Source organism: Geotrypetes seraphini, chromosome 2 (assembly GCF_902459505.1).
Source record: "Geotrypetes seraphini chromosome 2, aGeoSer1.1, whole genome shotgun sequence".
Lineage (NCBI taxonomy): Eukaryota > Metazoa > Chordata > Amphibia > Gymnophiona > Dermophiidae > Geotrypetes > Geotrypetes seraphini.
The window spans coordinates 316712625-316735826 of record NC_047085.1 but is presented as its reverse complement, the minus strand read 5'-3'; the positions used below and the strand labels follow the sequence as shown (position 1 = coordinate 316735826).

The window sequence follows — 23202 nt, the reverse complement described above, 5'->3', positions numbered from 1 at the left end:
ATTTGCTCCTAAATTTTACTTTGTAGGATAATGGGGCAAACTTGTCATAAATTGCAGTCATTTCTAAGACTGTTTTAAAACCAACCTGTATCAGAAATAAAACCAGAGATAGTGGATCAACTTACCTGGTTTTATATTTGGTACAGGTTGGTTTTAAAACAGTCTTACAAATCTGGGGCAGGGAGTTTAAACATTTTTTTTTTAATGGGTTAGTATTTAGAATGTGCCACAGTGGATAACCTGGAGAAATATAAATTTACCTAGAAAGTCAATACTGGTTTTAGGATATATAATTATTGCAGAAAGGAAGTGCCAAATTACATCTAAAATCTTTTACTCATACAAGATGGGAATCACATCAAAACTTATCCATAAAATTATAGAAAAACTTATTTTATATGCTAATCTTTCTGTTATTGGTATTTTATGTTTGCATTTTAAATGTTTATATTGATATTTTTATGTTTACTTTTATAAATGTTCTCTCATAACTTGCCCTGAAAATTATTTTATAAGGGCAGGCAAAATATCCAAACAAATGAGGTCAGAGACACCATCACCACCAGATGATGACTCAAAAACCAGTGAATAATATATGAGATTTAAAACAAAAAAATAAAAAGGGGGGGGGGGGAAGGCGGCAACACCTGTGTGGCATGAGAAGTAGAATGAGAAAAAGATGCTTATCTGGATCTTTTTCAGAAAATCTTATGCAACACTAACAGTCCTCAACAACTATTAGGGCTCCTTTTATCAAGCCGCACTAAACCGCAAGCCGCTACCGCCTCCTCTTGAGCAGGCGGTAGTTTTTGGCCAGCGCAGGGGTTAACGCGTGATGAAAAGTCAGATGTGTTAACCCCGCTAGCGCAACTTGATAAAAGGAGCCCTTAGTCTTGCATAATATTTTCTCAAAAAAGTCCTACATGCTAGAAAACATACTCTAGAAAACACTCAGCTAGTGTTAAAAAATGCAAACACTTCAACTCATAACAAAATTACAGTGAAATAAATTTATCACGCCAGATAAAAAGTATTATGTACTTTCTAGCGTGTGTGGTACGTGTTGTTTTCAGTCAGTCTGATTGTACTAAAAAGGAGGCTGCTTAAAAAGATATGGAGATACCCTTCCTGTAGGTATGTGGATATGGTTTTAATATACACTATAACGGATTCCTATATAATTCCAAGTTTCATTATAACCACTTCCTATACTTTGAAAGACTGCATTCCAATAAGGACCAAGTTTAAATAGCTCCCTCTCTTCTAATTGGTTCCTAGACCAACTTTCTCCAAAGCAGTCCTCTCTCACCCCCTGTATAAACTTGACCTCTGTAGCATGTTCTCAATTACCTATCCAATACCTATTCAGTAAATAGATCAGATCTCTCATTACTATTGTGCTGCCAAATTAGCTACCTAAATTTTGGTTATCCTGGGCCCCTCGTCATAAAAGGGGAAAGATTAACAGGTCTCCAAGATGCTACCACTACGCTTTCTGCCAGTCAGTTATGAACACTGTAAGCCTGAATGATGTGACATTCTAGTTTACTTGCACAGCACTGCATTCCTTTCACATAAGGTACTTTTTTCATATAAAAAATTGATTAAATTGTGAATATTAGTTCTTATTAAGTCTTGCATAAAATTTTTCTAAATTGTACATTTCTCAAAAACATGAAAGTTTTATTATATTCTATCTAAGGATACAAGTTAAATCACAGTTAACTCAGAAACTAATGCATTAATTATGATGATTAAAAAATTATTCACTTTGCAGTTTCTTCTGTTTCCTCCAAATATTGCTTCTGCTGTCTTCCACTCACAACCCGTCTTCCTCTCACCCCAAGTGCCAGCCTACCTTAAAGGTATTTTTCTATCAGTCCCAGCAACATTGCACATACACTGTTTACAGCCTGCTCTAAAGCTTTCCCTCTGATCTGCCACCACCCGTGCAGAAACAGGAAGTGATGTCACGAGGCAGAAGAACAGGCCACAAGGAGCAGGAAGCATATGTGCAACCCTGATGCAGCCTGAGACTAATAGAAGACCAACTTTAAGATAGGCTGGCAAGGGGACTGGGGGACATATGTCAAACCCTGGGTAGGGAAGGGAAGTGAGCTACAGACCCGCAAGCAGAACTGGAGGGGCTACCACTAGAAACTACTACGACCAAGGGAGTGAGCTCCAGAACCCAAGAGAAGACTTGGTGCTATTCACCACCAAGTTTGTATTGCTGCATGAGGATGAAGAGAAAAGAAAGAGGAATAATGGAGATGAGGCAAGAGGAGGGAAGAAAAAGGGAGATATGTTGGATTTAGGAATAGGAGGGAGGGAAATATCAGTCCTTTAGTGAAGGGAAGGGGGATGGGATTTGATATACCAGCTTTCTGGGGTTACAATCAAAGTGGTTTACATATTATATACAAATATTTATTTTGTACCTGGGGAAATGAAATGTTAAGTGACTTGTCAACAGTCACATGGAGTTATAGCAGGAAATAACAAAAATACATTTAATTGTGCTATTAACCACAATTAAAAATTTTAACCAACACACAAACCTAATTCTAACTAAAACTTGTGCATCAGTATTAGTTTGACATATAATGGCAATTTTTCATTATTAATGTTGCACAAGATTTTCTTAAAAAGGTCTTCCAATTTGCTATCTGCTTTTATATTCCTATGAAATATAAACAAGGGGTAATACTTGAAACAGTTTCCAAGAATGAGTGATAAAGAGACGTATGTTGAAATAAAGAAATCACTCAATAATTATGTTTGTAAATGAGCTGTGCTGATGATATAGATGAGTCTACAAATTTTTATGCTCAGAATCATGGAGGGGGGTGCTGGGGGTAAACCCCAGGACCAACCACCTCACTGCCCAATCATCGCATGTGAAGAGTAGACAACATATTATATCATGTAAAAAGTTTTTTGTTGTGAACGTCTACTAAATTGTTAAGAGACTCAGCAAACTTATCTGTTAGCTTGCAGGTCCCTTAGCTAACAGATAAGTTTGCTGAGTCTCTTAACAATTTAGTAGACGTTCACAACAAAAAACTTTTTACATGATATAATATGTTGTCTACTCTTCACATGCGATGATTGGGCAGTGAGGTGGTTTATATTCCTATGGGCACCATTGCAGAAGAAATACATTGACTAAACTTTAGTAAAAGACCCCCTGTGTTGCTTTTGCTCTTGCACCACATAAGTACCACATATTTTCTCATGACGCTCCTCCCCTCTCCCCCCCGCAAAAAAAAAAAAAATAAAATAAAAAAAAAGATTATAGTGTTGCATACAATTTTCTCAGAAAGGGTCAGATATACACTTTCTCAAAAAGGGACCAATTGTTTAGCACTATTAAGAGTTCAGAAAGGGCCAGGTAAAGTGTATTATGTGCCATCTTTTGGAGCTAGATCACTGCACTGGTTTCAACAGGGATAAACTCCTGCTTGCTGAAGTGTCTATTCAACAATAAATGAAATGATAAAAATAAGTAAAATGTTTGATAGTGATGACAGATAATTAAAATCTATTTAGCTAAAATAATTTTGGATTTATATTACCAGATGTTACATTATTGCAATCTCAAACATTATTTTACTTAGCATCAAGAAGGGAATTCAATTAATCTACTAATCACCGAAATTCATTCAATTAATCCTCTGCTGACTGGTGTTTTCAAAAAGTGCAATGTTAATAACTAGAACTCACTTATAGCATTAAAGGCTGATGCCCTGATGTTATGTGAGCTGGAAGCTTTTCACCAATTTAAAATGGTAACTTAGGACTGTTTTACTAAACCATAGCACCCATGAAGTGCTATATAGCCCACTAGAATAAAATAGGAGACACACAACATTTAGCACATGTGAAGCTTTCAGAAAAGGGACCATTAGTATTTTTACCTTGTTTTTCATTATTTCATGCATTTTTTAAAGGAAACAATCATGGTGGATTTAATTTAAATCAAATCAAAATCATGATTTACTCCTTAGCGGAGACTTGAACTCTCAGCCTCCTGTTACTAACCCAGCATTCAACCCTTGAGCCAGCCAGGATTTCACAATCATGCCTGTGACATTATGAATGGATTAATGGAATTTATTTACTAAAAAAAATTTAAACTTTGCACAAATATCAGCCTCATGCTACATAATTAAAAACTAATCCTTATGTGGAAGAGTGTGTGGTAGAGTAGTTGGAGTTACATCCTCAGCACCCTGGGGTTGTGGGTTCAAACCTACGCTGCTTCTTCTGACCCTGGACATGTCACTTAATCCCCTCCCCCCATTGCCCCAGGTATGTTAGTTAGATTGTGAGCCCACCGGGACAGATAGGTACTTGAGTACTTGATTGTAAACCACTTAGATAATCTTGATAGGCAGTATATAAAAAAACCTAATAAACTTGAAACTTAAACTTGAAACCTTATTTCATCATGAATAACTTTTGGACTATAATGTATCTTAAATAGAAAACTATCTTTAGATAGATATTTCTTCAAATAAACACTTTAAAACATCCAATTTAAATCAAAAGAATATGATTTAAATTTAAAAATAAAAATCTGATTTTTTTTTTAATCATTGATTTTTATCCACTCTGGGAAAAATACTTATCTTGGGACGACTTCCCTATGAGGAGAGGCTAAAGTGGCTAGGGCTCTTCAGCTTGGAGAAGAGACGGCTCAGGGGTGATATGATAGAAGTCTATAAAATAATGAGTGGTGTGGAAAGGGTAGATGTGAATTGCTTGTTCATTCTTTCCAAAAATACTAGGATGCTGTTTAGCGTGGGCTGCTGCAGTAACGGCCTCAAAGCCCATAGAGATTTAAAGGGCTTTGGGGCTGTTGCTGCACGGCTTTGTAAAAGAGGGGGTAAGTAGTAGATTTAAAACAAACCAGAGAATATATTTCTTCATACAACGTGTAATTAAACTCTGGAATTCGTTGCCAGAGAATGTGGTGAAATGTTAGCTGTTTATCCAACCATAATACTATTAACCACTATTAGAAATGATACTACAGTCAAAATAGTAGGACAAGTATCTTAATCATGAATGTGTTGAGTAGAATAAATTTTCAATTAAGGTACATTTGTTCAACTTTGCAAAGTAAATCATAAGAGAAAAATCTTCCTGTTAAAAAAATACAATTTATATCTGTTAATATCAGGTATGTAAAAAGTTTCTTTTTGTTCGATCTAGGTATATAAATATACAGATGAATCTGAAAACAGGAAATGCAATGCTGTACAAAATGTTTCTGCTAAAATTTGTTCCTAAAAAAAGCATTGTGGTTGAAGAATACAAATAAATTCTCGTTTGATGTATAAAACAGTACAGACACGGCAAGCTCCTCTTTTCTTGTATCACAGTTTTGCTCCTGTCTCAGGCTGCTGCCATCTCAAATTTGTCAGCAAGAAGATGCTTCCAGACAAAGACCAGTGTAATCAATCCACAGAATTGCAGATCTCTAGCACTTTCTGGTTGAAATCTTCTGACTGATCAGCATACACATAGTGACCTGCACCACGAATGACCTAAAAATAAGTATTACAAGTTAGTCACAATGATTTTTATTTTTGATAATTCTCCAATTGTGCCAAGCATCCTGACACGCTATTTAACTGGCCTATCATTATGAAGTAACTAAAATATGCCAGTTAAACTGTGACCAAACAGAGAAAAAGATTAATGGCAGAGATGTCTTTGGGCAGGAGAAGAGCTACTAGGTAGCAATGAAATTCAGGGCTTTTCTTAAGCGCCACAATGCCAGACAGCCTGCCATCACTGTTTATTCTTAACAACTTGTCTAAAAAGTGACTGCTTTGGAGGAGAGATGCTGTATGGAACAAGGGTAAACCATGGTTCCAAGCTACAGGACCTTTGTTTTCAAGGTTCATAGACAACAGCGCGCAGACAACCAAGCGCAAGGTTGACGGCGCGCTGAAGAAAAGCACTATTTTAAAGGGTTCCGACGGGGGATGTTGGTGGGGAACCCCCCTATTTTACTTAACAGACATCGCGCTGGCGTTGTGGGGGGTTGTAACCCCCCTCATTATACTTGAAACCGAACTTTTGCCTGTTTTTTAGGGAAAAAGTTCAGTTTTAAGTATAATGTGGGGGGTTACAATCCCCCAAACCCCCCACAACGCCAGCGCAATGTCTGTTAAGTAAAGTGGGGGGGGGGTTCCCCCCACACCCCCCGACAGAGCCCTTTAAAATAGTGCTTTTCTTCGGCGCGCCGTCAACCTTGCGCTCAGTTGTCGGCGCGCCAATGTGACCATTCCAGGCAGTGGCATAATATGGTTGGGGAGTGGGAGTTACAGACCACCACAGGCACTATCTTGGCAGGAACACTCTTGTCTCTCCTCCTCTCCCCCTCAATGTACCTCTTGAAATATTTGAAGGCGCGAGCAGTATATTCCATCTCCTGCTTGCACCGGCCTCAGCAACCTTCCAATGTCACTTCCTAGTCGTGGGACCAGAATGTGACATCAGAAAGGAGCCAAAGCCTGCACGAGCAGGTGGTGTAAGATGCTGCTTGTGCCAGTGAACATTTCAAGAGGTACGGAAGGGGGTGGGGGGGATGCTTGAGTGATGGGGAAAAATAGGAGGCACATAACGTGGCGATGCTGGGCACCACCATCCCTTGCTACGCCATTGGTTGCAGAGTCCTTCCCACATAATGGAGGATCTGGTACAGTCGCATCTTTTGCTGCCTAACAGCCAGCCCTGATCAATATTATGCCTGAAAAGGGACCCTTTGTTCTGTGTTAGCAATTTTAGAAACAGTTGCAGTTTCCATGGTTTCTTGGTTGAGAGCTCTAGAATGAGTGGAAACCAAACCCAGCATGGCCAAAGGGGTGCTATGATGATCATGGTGCCCTGAAAGAAGGACTGGAGAAAATGTGTAGAGAATCTGTCCCCCAAGTAAGGAAGAAAAGTGTCAAATGCAATGTGATTGGGGGCAGAGGCTGGAACAAAATTGTGGGAAATTTGTATGAGATGGATTTGCATACACTGCCTCCTTGAGATGCAAATCTATCTCATGCATATTTATTGTGGATATCCAGAAAACCGGACCTGCCTGTGGCTCTCGAGGACTGGAATTGCCTACCCCTGCTCTAGAAGGTTGGTGTTGAGAGTCTGTTAGTGGTGAGAACATGCTCCATCAATGTGGAGACTGTCTAGGTGAGCTCCTCAGCCCAGCATCAAAGCATCTGTGGTAAGACATTTTTGGTGGGGAGGGGGCTAGAATGGGAGACCCAGATTGTGTGGTAACATTCACCACTGGAGAAAGTGCTGTAAATCTGGGGTCACTTGAACAGGAGCACATAGGGATCCCGTGGCCTAGGACCACTGAATTGATCAGATCCATTTCAGAACCCTGAAATGAAAGCACGCAAATGGAGTCATGTGAACTGTCAATGCCATATGGCAGAAAAGGCATTTGGAAATGCGCTTGAGGGTGGAGACTGTTTGACACTGGTGAATGAGATTGTGGACTCTCTGCTTGCATAGAAAAGCCCGACCCCGAATGGTGTCCTGGAGTGCCCCAATGAATTCCAAGCTCTAAGATGGCTGTAGATGTGACTTTTGGTAACTGACAGCAAACCCTAGAAACTTGAGACACACTGTTGAATTGATGGGATGCCAAGCTACTTTTGACAATGAAGCCTTGATCAACCAGTTGTCTAAGTAGGGAAAGATGTGAACCCCCATGAGTGAAGGGTTGCTGCAACTACCATAAGGCTTTTCATAAAGGCATGAGAAGCAGAGGCCAGTCCGAAGAGCAAGAGTTACCTATGTGGTAGTGGAGATAAGTAGGTAGAATAGATATGCGAGTGTATGCTTCTTTGAAATCTAGAAGGCAATGCCAGTTTTCCTCATTCCAGTAGGGAAAGAAAGGTTCCAGAGAGACTATGCAAAACCTCTCCTTCAGTGAAGATTTCTTTAAGACTTGGAGGTCTAGAATAGGTTGAAGGCCTCTGGTCTTTTTTGGTTATCAGGAAATACTTGGAGTAGAACCCCTGACTCCTCCCCTCCAGAGGAATAGGTTCTATTATGTTTATCTGGAGAAAGGCTGAGTTCCTGGTGGAGGGTCTTCTACTACTACTAAAACTACTACTTCTTATTTCTATAGCACTACTACTGTACATCAAAACATAGAAGAGACAGTCTCTGCTCAAAAAGAGCTTACAATCTAGTCAAGACAAACTAGACAAGAAGGTGCATCTATACACAGTGCTTAGGTGGTGGAATTACAGAGGGAATGATAAGACAGATATTGGTGATTCCAGAGGGAGCTGAATAGACACTCTTTTAGTGGGTGGTTTGGAGGCTTTTTGATCAGATATAGGGTACAGCCCTGAGTATCAACTCAAAGTACCTACTGATCTGTTGTGGTACAAGTCCAATGCTGGTGAAAATAGGAACATTGGCATCGCTCTCTAGAAAAAAAGTCAAAAGGATGAATGCTTCTGTGAGACTTCTGTGTGTTTTGTTGTTTTACATGTTCATTGGCTGTGCATTTCCTGATGTCAGAGGTAGGTGGTAGTCACAATAATGTAACTCGAATGCATTTTAGCAGACCCCCTGATGCACGCATAGATGCTGAAAAACAGCCAGTGTCAGGTCATGCAGTAAGGATCCTCTTGCTATCCCATTTTTATTTATTATGATTTATTAACCACTTTAATGAGGAGATTCACCCAATTCTGGAGACCTTTGGTGTTTTCTTTTTCTTTGATTGTACGGTATGCTAGTTTTCCCCTCTTTGTACTGTACTGCTTAAATGTTTAAAGGCAGCTTTCATTTGTTGACCTATTTTATCTGTGGATCCATTTTTTAAACTGATTTATCTAGTTAAGGTTATAGCAACTGTGTGACAGCACCATATCACTACTGTTTCTGCAAAAATACTTACTACAGTTTTCACATATGAATTTGGTCGCAGTGATTGGATAATTCTACCAGAATTGCCATCTATACAGGAACGTGCTCCACAAATCACAGTGATTGGAGTGTCTGGGTGCATCTGATCAATCCTCTGCAGCATTGGTCTTTGTGCCCATCCAAAGGGAATTGTCATATTTCTAAAAGCTGTTTCTCCACTAGAACGTAAATAAAGATGTTTTGAATGATCAGCTTACATATGTTTTACTTTTCCACACTAGTCATAATACTAAAAAGCCAGCTAATCTCATAGAAACTATTTGTTTTAATTTGTGGCTTCCATTAGTACACTACTGTATATTTTATTACGATCAGAAGAAATGGAAGATTAGTAACAAATGGTCCCCACAGAAGTAGACAGCGTCACCTACAGAGCAGTCATGCAGCCTCTTTTGAAAAAGTGAAACAAAATCAAAACTGTCGTCCCAAGATGAAGCTGGCACAAAAAAGGAATCAGCAAAGTAATGTGGCAGGTCTGAGCAAAGTCTACAGTGTCTAAGTATCATTTTATATTCACTACACTGGTTGACAAGAATGCTGCATGTACATTTTAACTCTACCTCTTACTTCACATGGCTTAGCAGGATTTGTTCCAATGTAATTGAGGGATTAAAATTTCACATTTGATTTGTGCCTATTGAATTGTTTCACTCTATTCAGAAGTGACGTTTAATCATTCTTCTAGGAAAGGAGTACAGTGGTGCCTCGCATAACGGACGCCTCGCACAGCGAACGCTGCGCACAACGAACTTCAGGTCTTGCTTCCCACAACGAAGTCGCCCGAGCTGCATCGCTTAACTGCCCTCTCTCCGCCTGGCTCCCTGTGCAGTGGCGCTACATATTTTAAACCCCCCTGCCGCCGCTGCTGCATATTTTAAACCCCCCTGCCGCCGCTGCTGCATATTTTAAACCCCCCTGCCGCCGCTGCTGCATATTTTTAAACCTCCCCCCGCCACCGCATATTTTTAAACCTCCCCCCGCCGCCACATATTTTTTTAAAAAAGCCACCACTGCTGCAACTTTCTCACCTGCTCACTCGAACTGGTGGTCTAGCAAATTTCCCAGCCAGAAGCGCAGACAGAGATCAAGAGCAAGCCTTCTGTGCTACTGCCTGGGTCTGCGCTGATCTCTGAATGGCTGCAGTCAGCTCTCGCGGGACTCACAAGAACTAACTGCAGCCATTCGGAGATCGGCATGGGCCCACACAGGCGTGCAGAGGAATTGCTCCTGATCTCTGCGCTTCTGGCCTGTACGCCACTGGCTGGGAAAGATGGGAGGAATTAAAAAAGGTACTGGGGAGTATGTGGGGGGTGATTATAATACACAGCAAGGATCAACAAAACCCCTGTCTCCCCTCCCCTTCACATATATCCCCTCTATATCATGCTAACAGCTCTAACAAGATAAATTTATCTTTTTTTATGTCATCTTAGCATAATATGCTACAGAACGAATTATTTTTTTTAACATGTATTGTTATGGGAAAACGCGTTTCACATAACGAACTTTTCGCATAACAAACTTGCTCTTGGAACGAATTAAGTTCGTTGTGTGAGGCACCACTGTATTAGAAAGGCAAAGGGCTGCCCCTTCTGATGGAGTCATCATCCTCTAGTGTCAGAAGCTTAGATTATCTATTTCATTGTATATTGAAGACTTTGGTTTTTAATTTGCTTAACATGCACGTGACAGTGAGAAATACCTGGAGATTTGCTAATGATGCAGAGATGGATCCTGATCATGATTCTCTTCACCTAACTGAACTGTTATTTGGATGAGTGCAAATATCAAATGACAAGAATGGATGGGAGATATAGGTGGTAACGACTGATTTAGGTTTCTGTTTTGACAATGGAGAAATTTAGTGAGATCCAATTTATTTGTTTTAAGAATTTGTTTTATTTTGAATACAGTATAATCCCGTTATACCGGACTCGCTTATAATGAAACCTCACATATAGCAGACAAGGTCCACAGGTCCCGGCCGAGAGCCATTATAAACATACAGAAAATCATCGGATATGGCGGACTCGCATATAACGGACTTTCAGATATACCAGACAACTATTTTGGTCCCCAGAACCACTTTTAGCTGTAGTTTTATTCGGCTATAACCGACACGCAGGCTCCGCCTACAAGGCACATGGCATGCTGGTGATATAGTATCAAAATGCAGCCCAGAAAAAAAATGACTGAGTATTTTTCTTTCCAGTACAGTGTTCTGGTTTGCAGTCATTTCGTGCCATATCAATATTTTGCTGAGTTTTGTTATTGATGTTGCTGATATGCTTGTGCAGTGACTCTTGTTCATCAATTTACATTGTTTCAAGTTGCCCTAAATAAAGTTTAAAAAAAATGCAACTCTGGATATAAAGGACTGTTTTTCCAGGTCCCTTGAAGTCCATTAGAACAGGATTATACTGTAATGGCTAAAAGGGAAGAAAGTCTTTTAGCAGCGGCACAGTTTAAGTTTTTGCATGTATATTTTAATTTTGAGCTGCTCTATATTGGTAATGATCAAAAAAGGCAAATCCTAAATGAAATAAGACTTTTTGGCCCATCAGTTTCCTTTTGCACTCCCAGGTTTCCACTTTCAGGACTAGACTCTTTTGAATTACAGTATCATGAGCTTCTATTTGCAACCATCCAGAAATTTTTTCCCCTGTATCAGGGTTCCATTAAGGTACACGATTACAGGCTCAACATCTAACCACTAGGTATTTTCCTTGCCTGAGAAAAACTTCTCTCTTCCCAGCAGTTGAGAATGCTTCCTCTTTAGCATCCCAGTCCCAGCAGTCCAGGGGAGCAGGTGACCTGATTCATAAATCACATCTTTTGAATAATAATGCACAACACTGCCAACAAGCTGGATTACTTTAAGATTATTTTAAACTTATACTAAAGCACCAGTGAAGCCACCACCTGTCAATGTCATGTTGGGAGGTTCCTTGACTGAATTAAGTGGTTAGCTATAGTATGCCTAAAGCCTGTTCTGTGGAGCACATTAGTTTCCAACACAGAAAAGATTTACGCATGTTGGCCAAAAAAGAGTTTTCAGTTTTCATGTTGGCCAAAAAAGAGTTTTACCTTTATCAAGTAGGTGTTCTGTGCTGTTGCAAGCAAGGAGAAATTTTCTAGCTGCATGCTGTAAAAATCCCTATGCAATCTTTTTCTGCTTTCTTTTTTGTTAAAATCTTTATTGATTTTCCAAAGTTAACAAAAATGCAGTACAGTATCTACACAAACAACATCAATCATATATGCATTTATAACCAATCAAAATCTCCACAACAACCCCCCAACCCAACCAATACATTGCAAGAGAATAAAACCATGACAGAAATATCCCTTCCTCCCTCTCCACCCCCCCGGGTGTGTGTGCAATATACCAACAGGATTAAAGGAAAAAACAATTACAACGCATCCATAAAAGATATCAAAGGGTCCCAGATTAACTTAAATCTCTTAGTATGACCATTATATCTGCGTTCATTTTTTCAAATCTATAAATTAAACATAAATTTGTCCCTCAAAAATATCTGCGTTCATTTTTTCAAATCTATAAATTAAACATAAATTTGTCCCTCAAAAATTAAAGTTAAGGCAATCCCAGTTCTTTCAGTTGCGCATAACCATTTGTATGACTACCTCGCCGGTCATGATAAGGAAAAGCCGCCCTCTATATATGTCCAATGAGGGTTTCAGATGTACCATTGTCCCACATATGACTGCCTCATATGTCAAAGGAATTGATGCCTCAAGTATAGCATTAATCTGTCCCCATATCGACTTCCAAAACTTGAGTATTAAAGGACAATAGAATAACAGATGATCCAGTGTCCCTATATCAAGATGACAATGCCAGCATCTACTAGACTTAGAACTATCTAACTTTTGTAAACGAACAAGGGTCCAAAAAGTTCTATACAACAAGAAAATCCATGTTTGTCTCATAGATGCTGACACTGTACATCTCATCCTCCGAGTCCAAATTCGTGGCCATTGAGATGCTTTCTAATAACTAGTCCTGCTAACAGAAGACACAAGAGGAAATGACACCAATACTGAAACCAGAGGTTCATTGTTCTCATAAACACAGAAAAGGCAACAAAATGTCTCTCTTCTCCGCCTTCAAAAGGTAGCTGAAACCCTGAATGTGGGATAGAAGTACAAATAACAGAGGGGGGGGGGAAGAAGTTAACAGTTTTCTACATATGAGAGAATCAAAAAGCACAAAAGGGGATGCAAAGGGAGGGACATAACATTAAACTGTTGAAAGAGAAGAAAGGTGCTGATAATTGGTGAACAGAAAAAAGCAGTAAGTTACATAAGCATTCATCCCCTTTCCAATTCATTTCATACTTTTCAGCATTCTGTGCTTACTTTGGACTTCAGAAAAGCAGTTCCCAAAAATGATCAGGAATGGAAACTGAAAATCAAATCTGGTACATCATTGAAATAAATCTTTGGATATTTTTGAAATTTCATCAGTCAAAAAGAGCCAATAAGCAATTTATGGTTGCCACTGAATCTTAAACATGGATTTCCAGAAAAAAGTTAATGTGGAAAATAAAACCCTGTTCAGGAACCTATGAATGACATATTCTGTGCAAATAACATTTGCACTACAAGACACTAATTTTGTTATATCGGGTTCCATTTATATATCTTATACACAATGGTGGAGCGTTTATGAAAACGTATTTAATAGTTATTGAGGAAAAAAAGAAAAGAAAACCTTTGGCTTGGTGGGATATTCTTTCTTTTTTTATTTTTTCTATTGTCACTGAAACTGTCACAGGGATTAATTGTTCATTCAGACTAGGACTTAATAACCTTAATATACACGAGGACAAGAAGTCAAAATTACATTAAGAGAAGTAATTTAAGTACTTTAAGCAAGTCAGCATACCTGGGTGACTGAACATTACAGTGATAAATATATTCTGCCATAGTGTTGTCATCAAACATTGAAGAATACTTTCGTTTGAAATCTGGCCGTAATCGCTGTACAAGGCTGAGACCTAAAGATAAGGGGAAAATCGATTTCTAGTGGTTATTGCAGTCATTCAAAATAGATAGTTTATGAAAGGTCTCTTATGGCAAATTTCCAAGTTTATTTAATGTTCGATATACCACATTGGCATGTGACAGTTATTTCACAAAATCTTTTGATTCAATAATCCTCAACCACCAGAATCATAACATGTTTAATACGAGTTCCTTGTGGCTCCTAGAAGACCTCTAAATGAAGATGTTCTGTACACTCATAAAAATCCAAGTATGTAAATTATAATAATTCATATTCCAAGCATTAAATAAGAAATTCTCTTTAATTGCTAGAAATCAAAAATGGTTAGTAATCAATTCTTTAGCTCATCCTTTGAATTAGTTACTTTTTGGTCCAACAGTTTCTTCATGCTTTGAGCTTCCAGATCAGTTGGAACTGGAATCTGAGTAATGAAGCCATGAACCTCCCATTTGAACTGTCTGGGCATATTCTTCCCCCTCCCCATCCCTATTTAGAATTCACTGAACACCAGATCTCCTTGAGAAGCTAAGGGCAGATCAGTAAGGTAAATGCTCCAACGCTCATAAGAATTCTGAGCGTCGGAGCATTTATCTCATCGGCCCATGGAAGAAAACTCTACTGCAGCTTTCTAAAAGCTAGCGTAAATAAGGTCACTAGGGTTACTGCTATGCAAAAGACCCGAGTTCAGTTCCCAAGTTGGTTCTTGGCTCTCTGTGCCAGCCAGTGCTGGGGAATTCTGTAAAGATAGAACCTTAAACTGATTGCAAAAAGTTCAACCTGGTTTGTCAAATTGTTTCCACCACTGTTTCAAAGCAGGTTACAAACTAATACAGCAGCTTACATTTGTAATAAATAGCTTTATCCATTCAAATTTACAGAGTCATCAGAAGCGGCTCTCAAACTTAAAACATTTTTTTGTTGGAGTAAACACCGCTATGCTTCCTCATCGGCTCGATTTTTTTTATTTTAACTTTTTTATATATATATTTAAAATTCTTTTATGTAATTATGATTACTTATCTGTAACATAGCGTTTTCACTGATCTAACGCTTATTCAGCAATCTCCGACTGGCTTTCTCTTAGCGTTAACTGTTGCCAACATGTATGTTTTGCCTCTAAATATCTGCTTTAGGGTGCAGTATTCTAAATAGAAACAAAGTATGTATATATAACTTGTTACAAACTGTCAAATGTCTGACTGCTTAAATCACACCCAAAGTGAAGATACTAACCTCACTTGTAAGCTTATTGACATACTCTTCATAACATCTGCAACATGGCCGCTCAGCGTATAAACCACTGACTAAAAATCTTGTTTCAGCAACATCATAGCTGATGTAAACTTATATGATTGCTATAAAAGGTAGCAGCTGAACCGCTTTCATTTCAATTGGTTAACATTACAGGGAAGCCCAGATATTCAAGAAGCCCTTATCATGTAAGAGACATCCAGTGTAACTCAGCGTTTAACCCTTTCAGTTCTAATGTCTGCAATTCAAAGATCCATCTCTGTTCAAAAGAACAACCTTACTGGGTCAGACCAATGGTCCATCAAGCCCAGTAGAACATTCTCACGGTGGCCAATCCAGGTTACTAGTACCTGGCCAAAACCCAAGGAGTAGCAATATTCCATGCTAGCGATCCAGGGCAAGCAGAGGCTTCCCCCATGTCTCTCTCAATAACAGACTATGGACTTTTCCTCCAGGAACTTGTCCAAACCTTTCTTAAAACCAGCTATGTTATCTGCTCTTACCATAACCTCTGGCAATGCATTCCAGAGCTTAACTATTCTTTTGATTGAATAAAAAATCTCCTCCTATTGGTTTTAAAAGTATTTCCCTGTAACTTCTTCGAGTGTCACATCAAGTGTAATTTTTGACAGAGTGAAAAATCGATCTACTTGTTCTACTCCATTCAGGATTTTGTAGACTTCAATCATATCTCCACTCAGCCGTCTCTTTTCCAAGCTCAAGAGCCCTAACCATTTTATTCTTCCCTCATATGAGAGGAGTTCCATCCTCTTTATCATCTTGATCGCTCTTGTTTGAACCTTTTCTAACACCACTATATCTTTTTTGAGATAAGGAGACTAGAATTGAACGCAATATTCTAGATAAGGTCACACCATGGAGCGATACAGGAGCATTATAACATTCTTAGTCTTGTTAACCATCACTTTTTAAATAATTCCTAGCATCCTGTTTGCTTTTTTGGCCACCGCCTCACAGATCCTTTTCTTGGGCACTAATCCCCAAGGTGGACCCTAACATCTGGTAAATGTGATTCAGGTTATTCTTCCCAATGTGCATCATTTTGCATTTGTCCACCCTAAATTTCATCTGCCATTTAGACGTCCAGTCTTCCAATTTTCTAAGGTCCGCCTGCAATTTTTCACAATCCACATGCATTTTAACAACATTTAACAGTTTAGTGTCATCTGCAAATTTAATCACCTCACTCGTCAATTTCCAGATCATTTATAAATAAGTTAAATAGCACCGGTCCCAGTACAGACCCCTGCGGCATTCCGCTCTTTGAAAGAATTGGAAATCTCCCTTCTCTGTTCCAGCTGCACTTCGAAAGCTTGATTTCTCAATACAAAATCATTCCCATTCATGGTTTTAATAAACCTCAACTCTCACATCAATCTCTAGTTGTGGAATCTACTCTCAAAAAATTTGCTCCTTCTAAAGTCTATGCTACTGTTCCTCCAGGGTGAGAAGGTCAGATGATGGACAGATTTGGGAGACGCTCTACCAGAATTCCATGCTGGCTAATAGAGTCATCAATTATAATTTTTCTTTTACCTGTTATCTTAAATATTGGGTAAAACAAATGCCAAACTATTACAAGTATCTTCCATCTCATAGGAAGTCAGAGTTCCAGCACATGTTTAATACTCTCACTCAACTCAGGCAGCATATGGTATTCTCCTCCACTGAGAAAAATTACCATTTAACCCTATCCTCTGTTTTCTATCCAATAACCAATTCCTAATCCACAACTGAACTTTGCCACCAATCCCATGACACTTTAAATTTCTCAGGAGTCTCCCATGACACTTTAATTTTCTCAGGAGCCTCTCGTGAGGAACTTTATCAAAAGCTTTCTGAAAATCTAGATACACTATATCAACCAGCTCACCTTTATTCACACCTTCAAAGAAGTCAAGTAAATTGGTGAGGCAAGATTTCCCTCGGCTGAACCCATGCTGACTTTGTCTCATTAAATCATGTTTGTCTACGTGTTCCACAATTTTATTTTTTATAATGGTTTCTACCATTTTGCTCAGCACTGAAATGAGGCTTACCGGTCTGTAATTTCCCGATCTCCCCTTTTTAAAAATCAGCGTAACATTAGCTACCCTCCAATCTTCAGGTACTATAGATGATTTTAGCGACAGGTTACAGATCTCTAAGAGCAGGTCAGCAATTTCATGTTTGAGTTCTTTTAGTACCCTGGGATGTATACCATCCGGACCTGGTGATTTATCACTTTTTAACTTGTCGATTTGGCTTAGTACATCTTCCAGATTCACCAAGATTTCTTCCAGTTCCTCTGCATCATCACCCTTGAAAACCATTTCCTGTTCAGGTAGATCTCTTACATCTTCTTCCGTAAAGACCAAAGCAAAGAATTCATTCAGTCTTTCCGCTATGGCCTTATCCTCCCTGAGCGCCTCTTTTGCTCCTTGATCATCCACTGGTCCCACAGATTCCCTCACAGGTTTTCTGCTTGTGATGTACCAAAAAAAATTGATATGCATTTTTGCCTCTTTTGCAAGTTTCTCTTCATATTCTCTCTTAGCTGTCTTTATCAATGCTTTGCATCTAACTTGCCAGTGCTTGCATTTCTTCTTATTTTCTTCATTCAGATCCTTTTTCCATTCTTTAAAGGATATTTTTTTTGCTCTAATAACCTCTTTCACTTCATCTTTTAAGCACGCCAGCTCTTATGTCCTTTTCTTCCCACCTTTGTTGATACATGGAATACATCTGGTCTGGTCTTCCATGATGGTATTTTTAAATAACATCCATGCCTGGTTTATAAACTTAACCTTTGCAATTGATCCTTTTAGCTTCTTTTTAACCATTTTCCTCATTTTTTTCATAGTTGCCCTTTCAAAAATTAAACACCCCTACAGTAGATTTCTTTTGCGATGTTACTCCTGGTATCAGCTCAAATTTGATCACGTTATGAACACAGTTTCCCAACAGATCCAACACAGTTAACTCCTATACTATGCCTTAAATTCCACTAAGGACCAAATCTAAAATAGCATCCCCTCTTATCGGTTCCCGGAACAAGAAGCAGTCATTTACGACATCTAGGAATTTTACCTCCCTAGCACTCCCCGATGTAACATTTAACCCAGTGGTTCCCAACCCTGTCCTGGAGGAACACCAGGCCAATTGGGTTTTCAGGCTAGCCCTAATGAATATGCATGAAGCAAATTTGCATGCCTATCACTTCCATCATATGCAAATCTCTCTCATGCATATTCATTAGGGCTAGCCTGAAAACCCGATTGGCCTGGTGTTCCTCCAGGACAGGGTTGGGAATCACTGATTTAACCAGTCAATGTTGGGGTAACTGAAATCACAAAGTACACTAAATATTTAATCTCCTCCTACTGGTGAGAGGGAAGCAAAATTGTTTCAAATAACTATGAAGGAGAAAATGACCTCAAGACTAACGAGGCACTCATCATAAAAGAGCCAAGCTGTAAAAAGAGTGAGCCCTCAGTTCATCATAAGTCATTTAAAAAACTCCTTCAAACAAGTAAGCAATAACCCTTCCCAATCCACAGCAGGAAAGCACAAAAAGAGGAAAAAGAGCAATTCAAAAACTATCATCACAATATACTCAGTACGAGATGTGTTAGTGAGAAAAAGTCAATCAAGTGTGAGGCAGCCAGTAAAAATTGCAGCATACTAAAACTCCAATGTCCATGCCACATTAAACAGCAAACTTCCTCAGCACTGACTGGTGGCACCCGGCTGAGACCCTGAATCCTCCAAAACAGACACTCAATGTGGGGGAATAAAGGTATTGACTCTGACCCCCAGTCCTCCCAAATCTTTTTGATTGAACTGTGGCTCCTGCAGATACAGCTTCATCTGGAAAACTTTGCCCTGTGATGGCAAACCCCTCCCCCCCCCCCCCCTTTACAAGCATTGATGTGTTTCCAGACAGTGTAGGTCAACCCCAATAAGTCACATAGCCTTCCATAAATTAGACTTACAAAATCAGAGGTAAAGCCCTGAACAGGATGTCCAGAGGATCCCTATAGGGACTCATCTTGTCTCCCCATGGGCTCAGAAGCATCTGCGAAAATACGCTTCACTGAAGACGTCGACTCTTGAATCAAGAGCTTTACAGGGGATCTCTTACCCAAAAAATGAGATACCTGCGACTCCATCATCTTATAGCAGGGGTGTCAAAGTCCCTCCTCGAGGGCCGCAATCCAGTCGGGATTTCAGAATTTCTCCAATGAATATGCATGAGATATATTAGCATACAATGAAAGCAGTGCATGCAAATAGATCTCATGCAAATGCATTGGGGAAATCCTGAAAACCCGACTGGATTGCGGCCCTCGAGGAGGGACTTTGACACTCCTGCCTTAGAGGAACCAGAGGGTCCAAGCCCAGCACTCCTGCCCCCATCATGTGCCCTGCATCACATGAATACGAACGTTCCTCAGCCGGCCATCCAGTGTAAATCTGGTATGAATCAGGGATAAAACAACATAAAGAGTACATCTCTATTGATTTTAATCCAAATCAGGGTGTTCTGAAGCAGATAAGAGGCTTTTAAAATTAAATCGGGAAATCCAAGATTTGCCACTACTGCAGTGATTTTGTGCCAAAAAATGGCCCTGGAGAGCTACATCAAAAATTCAGGAAAGGGATTTTTTTTGCAGGTGGAGGACCATAAACCTAGCCCCAAAACTGAAATTAGAGACATTTCCCCCCCCCCCCCCCCCCCCGATGTCTCCCATAGACAGCAATAGACTTTAATCACAATTGTGCTGGTGTGGTGCTTGCCTCAGCTGAATCAACAGCTGGACATATGGAGAAGAATATTGCCTCAGACAAGCATGTAAAAATTTTCCAGTATGCTTGGCCTGTTTTTATTACAGGCCTTGTTCTTAGTCCTTGGTTTCATAGTATGGTCCTCTCTCAAGTCTAAGCCTTAATATATTATTTTAAACTTATAAAGTATACAAAGTTATCCAACAACAATTTTTTTAAAGTGACATGTAATTGATAATTTGATAAAGCCATTAGTACTCACCAAAAGGACCAGCAAGTCTGAGCCCTGCTAAAGGATTGAATGGACTTAGCATGGCTCCAACTGCTTTAATCCATACTGGGACTGGTCTATGCTCATCTGCATTGCTCGGTCTCTCTGGGAACCCCCAGGGCTCTACTAATATAAGGTGGCTTACCCTGTTCATAAAAATATATTTGAAATATAAGAGAGAAAAAAAAATATATCTTCAGTTTCTATTCCTAAAATTAAGAGCATACAGAGACTTGATTTATTAACTTTTAATTAACTTGTGCAAATGTTGTTACTTAAAATTTCTAATGCAAAAATGTAAAATTAATCAAAACAAGCATAGGATGCTATCTAAGACTTAAATAATAATAATAATTTTTTTAATCTTTATTAATTTTTCAAACTGAAGAAAAAGTGCATACAGATAAACATACAGATATGAACATAGCACTTACAATTGCATAAATATAAAAAAACAAAACACCTTATACCCTCCCACCACATCTGGATGTCTGTGGAAAAATCCAAAAATTAAGGATTGTTTCAATTAACCAATCTACACTTTCATAAATGTTTCCAACGGACCCCAGACTTTTTTGATTTTTTATTATTTCCCACTTGTTCCGCATACATTCTCTCATACCTATAATGTAAGCACAATGTTTCCCACCAAAAGGAAAGGTTTAACCTGTCATAATTTTTCCAATTCTTGGTTATCATATGCATAGCAACCCCTGTCATAATTAAAAGAAGTCTGCTTTTATGTTTGCCAACTTGATTCTTCGGTTTCAATAATGTTCCAAATAAAACCATCTCATATGTCAATGGCATAAAATACCAAGTATCCTAATAATCTTTCCTCATATCGATTTCCAGAAATTGAGTATCAAGGGACAATAAAACAACAAATGATCCAGTGTCCCTGCTTCAAGATGACAGTGCCAGCATCTATTAGACTTTGAACTATCCAACTTTTGTAAACGAACAGGGGTCCAAAAAATTTTATATAACAGAATAAACCAAGTTTCTCTCATAGATGCTGAACATCTCATTCTCCAAATCCGTGGTCATTGAGTAGCAGAAATCTGCTGCTTTAGCTCAATGCTCCAAATTGTCTTTTAAACTTGTTTTAGGTTTCTTATTCAAATACAGTGGAACCTCGGTTTGCGAATAATCCGGTTTGCGAGTGTTTTGCAAGACCAGCAAAACATATAGCAAACTTTTGTCTTGCAAACCGAGCATGTTCCGATACACGAGCAACTCCCCCTGCTTTAACCGGCATCGCACCCCCCGAACCGGCATCGCAACCCCCCCCCGTGAGAACCGCATCGCACCCCCAAGCTGAAAGCGGCATCCACCCGCACTCCCTCCCAAACATTCTCCTTACCCCATCTGCTGCTTGTGCGAGTGAAAAAAAGCTCCTGCTTCTTCTCTGGGCTGGGCCTTGAGCATCTGCGCATGCTCAAGGCCTTCTGGCTCTCATTTTCTCCAAGATCTCGTTCTCTCTGAGAGAACGAGAGCCAGAAGGCCTTGAGCATGCGCAGATGCACAAGGCCCAGCCCAGGCAAGAGGCGGGAGCTTTCTTTCACTTGCACAAGCAGCAGATGGGGTAAGGAGCATGTTTGGGAGGGAGGGCGGGCGGATGCCGCTTCTAGCACAAGGGTGCAATGCGGTTCTTGCAGGGGGGGGGTTGCGATGCCGATTAGAGCTGGGGGGAAGGGGTGATGGAGCAGCGCCGGTAGCCTCGAGGGGGGGGAGGAGGAGGTAGAACGAATCAATGCGAGTTTCCATTCATTCCTATGGGGAAACTCGCTTTGATATACGAGTAACTTGGTTTACGAGCATGCTTCTGGAACAAATTATGCTCGTAAACCAAGGTTCCACTGTATTCAGATATTAAATTTGTACCACTTGGTGGCTTGATGCCCCTGAAAAATCTGTCTGGAAACATAGGCCCGGCAAGGTGTACTGAATTTTTAAATGTCGCTAATCAGGGAACACATTCTGAATGGCCTGTTTCAACTGCAACCATTTAAATCCTTGAGATTTTGATATGCCAAATGATTCTTATAATTGTAATAAATTTACCATTATCCCAATTAGAAATTACATCTTCCAAAGTACATATACCTGCCTGCAGTCAATGTTTCCAGAAGATCTTAGATTCACCAATTTGAATCTTGGAGTTCAACCATAGGGATTGACACGTGGATTGTTGTATTGGAGTAGCTGTTAAATTATTAATGAATTTTAATGTGTTCCAGGTGGATAAAAGAATAAATATTGTCCTTGTATATTCTGGGCAGCTTCATACTCAAAATGTGGCTCAAACGTAATGGGGATATGAGATGACTCTCTAAGATCAGTCAATCCGGAATTCAGGAAGGATCCAATACATACCTTGACGCAGAATGAAGGCTTGATATCTATAAAAATTTGGCGGGATTCGCTGTTCTCGCAGCAGCCTATCAAGGAGTGGTGCAGAGCAGGCTGGCATTACATAAAGCTCGCTGCTGCATGCCGGCCCTGGTGCGCTGCTGGCTACTTACCTTTACAATCTTCTGGAGGATTTTAGCGCAGGATACACGCTGGACCACCAGGGAACAAACAGGTACACAAGGGAGGGAGGGTGGTAATTGTTAATGTCGGCCGTGGCAGGAGATGGGAGGGATCCCTCTTGTCCCGGCCTACCACTAGGTGGTTTAAGTTAAGGGGAATGGTTACTGGTAATCTGCTGGCTGGGTTAGAGGGCAGAGGGGAGTATGGGACAATCAAGCCATTGTGACATCACTGATAAGGTTGGCTCTTTTTAGGGGGAAGAGGGTACAGGGAAGGAAGGTGGGACAGTGTTTAGAGCCTGTCAGAGAGGGGGGCTTGGTTCACAGCCTGGTAGTGAATGGGACTGAGT

General features: G+C 39.8%; 1 protein-coding gene across 3 annotated transcripts in view; it reads right to left on the bottom strand.

Annotated features, from left to right (window-relative positions):
* Nucleotides 1-5047: 5047 nt before the first annotated feature.
* Nucleotides 5048-23202, bottom strand: part of ABHD5 (abhydrolase domain containing 5, lysophosphatidic acid acyltransferase) — a 49711-nt gene continuing 31556 nt past the window's right edge. For 2 of the 3 annotated variants that reach the window (XM_033930084.1, XM_033930087.1), the window contains exons 4-8: nucleotides 20307-20461; nucleotides 13886-13997; nucleotides 11704-11787; nucleotides 8945-9131; nucleotides 5048-5555 (exon numbers count right to left, since the gene is read on the bottom strand). In XM_033930084.1, coding sequence (XP_033785975.1) covers nucleotides 5466-5555; nucleotides 8945-9131; nucleotides 11704-11787; nucleotides 13886-13997; nucleotides 20307-20461 — 628 coding nt within the window. In that variant the 3' untranslated portion in view covers nucleotides 5048-5465. The remainder of the gene's footprint in view (nucleotides 5556-8944; nucleotides 9132-11703; nucleotides 11788-13885; nucleotides 13998-20306; nucleotides 20462-23202) is intronic. The other variant, XM_033930085.1, reaches the window with a different exon arrangement.